Genomic DNA, 4,983 nt, shown 5'->3' with positions numbered 1-4,983 from the left:
TCCAGCTACTTTGGAGGCTGAGGCGGAAGGATTACCTGAGCCCAAGAAGTCAAGGCTATGGTGAGCTGTGATGGTGCCCTGTACTCCAGCCTGGGCAACAGAGCGAGACTTCAACTCAAAAAAAAAAAAAAAAGAAGGAAAGAAAGAAAAGAAAGTGCTGAACCCAGTGCCCCAAAAGGATTACCCTTGCAGTCAACAGCAGAGCTGTCCAAAGAAGGGGCTTTAGTGGTAAGGTGATGAGGAAGGGTATTCAGGCCAGAGTGAGTGGCCACCCGGTGCGGGCGCTGCTAGAGGATATAAGCAACAGCAGGGCTAGAGTAGATGGCCTCTAAAGGGCTTATCCAACCCGGAAACTCTAGACCTCTGTGAAAAGAATGTCCTGAAAGCAAGTCGCAGTTCCATTCCAGCCTCATCAACTTAACTACCAAAAAGAAAATGCCCAAGAGATGAAGGACTGGCCCTCCTGCAGCCAACAAGCGAGGCCATCCTTCTTCCTAGGTCTGAAGGCAAATGTCCGGTCCCTGTTCACCAGTGGAAAATTATTTCAGAATTTCTAAAATCTGCTGGAGAGCCGTGTACATGCTGCCTGAGTCCTTTTTTATTCAAGAACAGGTTATGAATGTAAATGAAGCTCTGAATTGGTCTTTTCCTCTTTCACTAATAAAGGATCCATAGGTTGAGTCATGAAGACAAGCACTTAATGGAGAACGGGAAGAGCCCAACCCTTCAGCATATGCATGTGCATGTGTGCACACACACACATACAAACACACACACAATTACGTTAGCATACTATACTGGCCAGGCATAGCAATATTTTTGCATGTATGTGTCTTTACTTACCTATAGTGTTGTGCCTCACTTTGAATGATTAGACAGCTGTCTAATATATATAAGAGGATGTTTGTCACATATTGTAGACTATTTGAAATGATCTCATCCATTTTGGATCTGTCAGTTTTTCTTATGTATCTCTAAACGACAAAAAAATCTCCCCACACCCAAACTGCCTGAGTACTTGAATAAAGCTTTTAGCTCTGTTTTACTGTCAAGCATCTGAGTTGCCTTTTTTTTTGGAGGCAAAGTCTCACTCTGTTGCCCAGGCTGGAATGCAGTGGCATGATCACAGCTCAGTTCACTGCAGCCTCGACCTCCTGGACTTAGGCAATCCTTCTGCCTCAGCCTCCAGAGTAGCTGAGACTACAGGCACACACCACTATGCTCTGCTAATTTTTGTGATTTTTTTTTTTTTTTGTAGAGATGAGGTCTCAGTAGGTTGCCCAGGCTAGTCTGGAACTCCTGGGCTTAAGTGATCCTCCCGCCTCAGTCTCCCAAAATGTTGGGATTACAGGCATGAGCCACTGCACCCAGCCATTTTAAATCTTTAAATAGTTAGTGGGGGTAATCCCAGGTGTGCTATCTAATGGACACCACTTCATTCATTTTTTTCTGTCAACAAGCATTTACTGAACACCTATTGTATGCCAGGAGCACAAAAATGAATGGGACACAGTCTCTGCTGAGGAGGAACTTACAGACTAGAGGAGGAAACAGACACATCATTAAATAATTATTGTACAATGTAGAGTATAACACAGAGTACATTAGATTATAAGCAACTTGGTGTCAGGAATTTTGTCCTAGTTACTATTGCAATCCTGCTGTGCCCACTGTACTCAGTAGATGAATTTTTGGTTGAATAAAGTAGTAGTGTTAAGGGTATATCAAAAGTAACTAGGCCAGGTGCGGTGGCTCACACCTATAATCCCAGGACGTTGGGATGCTGAGGCAAGAGGATTGTTTGAGCCTAGGAGTTCGAGACCAGCCTGGGGAACATAGTGAGACCTTGTCTCTATAAAAAAAGATTAAAATATTAGCCAGGTGTGGTGGCATGTACCTGTAGTCCCAGCTACTTGAGAGGCTGAGTTGGAAGGATCACCTGAGCCCAAGAGGTCAAAGCTACAGTGAGCCATGATCATGCTACTGCACTCCAGCCTGGGTGACAGAGTGAGACTTTGCCTCAAAAAACAAGCAAACAAAAGAGTAACTAATACAAGCTGGGTTACTAGAAAAACTCCCTGGCAGAGGTGATGGCTGAGCTGAATGTTAAGAATCTTCTTTTCCACTGTCTGTCATAACGCCAGCACTGGGGTGAAGTCACCCTCCTGGAGTGAAGGTATAGGACTCTTTGGGGTGTTGTCAGACTCTTCATTGTATTGTATACCCCTCCAGACCTGGCTGTCTGTGCTCCAGGGTACAGTGTGGACTTGGCCTCCTAGACAATTTATATATCTGCTGTGTGTTTTTGCTTGTGAAAAATGCTATCTTTATCAACTTGATAAGCCAAAAAATAAAAGCATATGTGGAAATTATTGTTGCTTGGGACCCTTCCAGTGGTTCCCTAAAGTGGTTATACCTCCAGTGGAGTTTCTCCAAGTTTCTTCTGCTCTTGCGCATAAGCAATTTTAAGTTATCAAATGATGTCAACTTTCCTTTTGTTCCTGTAGGATGTACTGAAGGCCCCATTGACCTGGTCTTTGTGATTGATGGGTCCAAGAGCCTCGGAGAAGAGAATTTTGAGGTTGTGAAGCAGTTTGTCACCGGAATTATAGATTCCTTGGCGATCTCCCCCAAAGCTGCCCGAGTGGGGCTGCTCCAGTACTCCACGCAGGTCCGCACGGAGTTTACCCTAAGAAACTTCCACTCGGCCAAGGACATGAAGAAAGCCGTGGCCTACATGAAGTACCTGGGCAAGGGCTCCATGACGGGGCTGGCCCTGAAACACATGTTCGAGAGGAGTTTTACCCAAATAGAAGGGGCCAGGCCCCCCTCCACACGGGTGCCCAGAGTGGCCATCGTATTCACCGACGGACGGGCTCAGGATGACGTCTCCGAGTGGGCCGGTAAAGCTAAGGCCAATGGTAAGATGGGAGGGAAGGTGTGGCTTAGACCGCTCAAAGTTCTGGTTTCCCAAACTTCCTCCGTGGTCCTAGGAGTTAAGGTTCTCTGAGAGTACAGAAAGGCTTCTTGTCAACCGCCATTATACAGCTTTCCAAACCTGCCACCTAGAGGCCTTCCTGGGACCCCGCAGTAGTAAAATTGAGTCTTCAGGAAGGATGAGAAAGGCTGGCCCACTGGAAGGTTAGGCGACCCTGACCACAGGCCGGCACTCCTCTGCTGATTTACTAGCCAGTGTGTGACCCCCAGTGGAAAGAATCACCCCTGCACGTGTTGTTTAACCACAGACACATACACAACAGTTCCAAACTCTGCTCTAGAATCACCTAGGGAGCTTGTTACAAATAGATTCCTGGTGGGAACTTTTACTCATTTTATATACATAATAAAATAGTAATCATATTTTAAACCAGTGCTTCAAGTGAATATACTGAAAATGCAGAGGCCTTAGGATGGAGGATACTCTTGTGTTTGCAGGAGGCAAGAGTTAGCTTTTGAGAAAATCAAAATGTTGAGAGCTTCTAACTCGGAGCTCCTGTTGCTCAGTAAAGCTCAGTCTCTTCTCAGAGGTTTTCCTGACCGCGTGAATAATGGGGGGGGGGGCGAGAGTCACTTCAGGTGTACAGATGTGAGGTGATGGAGGAGTATGGCCCTTGGCAAAGGAAACTCCAAAGCTAGGATGGTTGGTAGAGACAGTGTGTGATGAAGTTTCTAAGTTCTTTGAGACAGATGAGAAAACTTGAGGCTGTGAAACAGTTTCATTGAAAGTCATCTTTTTTTTTTTTTGAGGTAAGGTTTCACTTAGTTGCCCAGGCTGGAGTGCAGTAGCGCCATCCTGGCTCACCATAGCCTTGAACTCCTAGGTTCAAGTGATTCTCTTTCCTCAGCCTCTCAAATAGCTGGGACTACAGCTGCATGCCACTGCCCCTGGCTAATTTTTCTATTTTTTGTAGAGACAGGGTCTTGCTTTGTTGCCCAGGCTGGTCTGGAACTCCTAGCCTCAAACTCCTCCTACCTTGGTCTCCTAGAGTGCAGGGATTACAGGCATAAGCCACCAAGTCCCTGTTGAGGGTACATTGCTTTAGCAGGTCCCATAAGGGGAAAAAAAGTATACGCAGGTCAAGGCCTGGCACACAGTAGGTGTGTAGCAACTACTTGTTGAGTGAATAAACAAGTAAGTGAAAATACTGCAAACTTACTGGTGAACTCCATTCCTTCTCACAGAAAGGCTGATTCACATAGACATTCAATCACTTGTTCTTTGTGAAGGAGGTCATTTTGTTGATTCTGCTTACCTTACTATTCACTTCTTTTTTTAGCCCAAGAGCAGTAGCCACAAAAAGTGACCTGGCCTGAATCCTCTGGGTAGATTATAAAACCAGCTGTTCACACTAGCCTAGCTTGCTACATCTCATGATCCCCCCACATCCCTCCCCCAGCCTGCATTCTTAAAAAGTATTGGGGGAAGCATCTTGGTCTTCAGAGACAGTGAATAGCCCTTTTGTCTACCTTACACTTTACCCCATTTGAATTTCTACACATCACCCAAAGGCAGGTGGTAGGAGAAACATGTTTATTTGGTTTCTGAATAACACAATTTGTTTGAAGTGATATCCTCTTATGAACTTAATTACTCTCAGCTAGCACAGTCTTAAAATAGCAGTTATCCTTTTTACGAAGGATAACTGCATAAAGTCACGGGCGCCCAGACAAATATGCTGAACTTGGTTACTGAACCCCACATAGACCAAGAACAAGGTGCATCTCTTGCCCTTTAGCTTGTTAGGTGCATTTAAAATATACATATAGGCCGGGCTGGGTGACTCAGCCTGTAATCCCGTGCTTTGGGAGGCTGAGGTGAGTGCATTGCCTAAGCCCGCGGGTTCGAGACCCGCCTGGGCAACTTGGCAAGACCTCATCTCTACAATAAATCAAAAATTAGCTGGGTGTGGTAGCGCACACCTGTTGTTCCAGCTACTTGGAAGGCTGAGGCGGAAGGATCGCTAGAGCCCAGCAGGTCGAGGA

The 4,983-nt window shown here is 45.8% G+C and overlaps 1 protein-coding gene across 3 annotated transcripts in view; it reads left to right on the top strand.

Annotated features, from left to right (window-relative positions):
- The window catches only part of MATN2 (matrilin 2), a 144,500-nt gene that overhangs the window by 134,046 nt on the left and 5,471 nt on the right, over positions 1 to 4,983 (top strand). For all 3 annotated transcript variants that reach the window (XM_021712129.1, XM_008057660.2, XM_008057661.2), the window contains one exon: positions 2,508 to 2,921. In XM_021712129.1, coding sequence (XP_021567804.1) covers positions 2,508 to 2,921 — 414 coding nt within the window. The remainder of the gene's footprint in view (positions 1 to 2,507; positions 2,922 to 4,983) is intronic.

The sequence above is a fragment of the Carlito syrichta genome, unplaced genomic scaffold (genome assembly GCF_000164805.1).
Source record: "Carlito syrichta isolate Samal-C Ts95f unplaced genomic scaffold, Tarsius_syrichta-2.0.1 Scaffold303102, whole genome shotgun sequence".
Classification (NCBI taxonomy): domain Eukaryota; kingdom Metazoa; phylum Chordata; class Mammalia; order Primates; family Tarsiidae; genus Carlito; species Carlito syrichta.
Note: the sequence above shows the minus strand (reverse complement) of the source record. Positions and strands in the feature narration are given on the sequence as shown.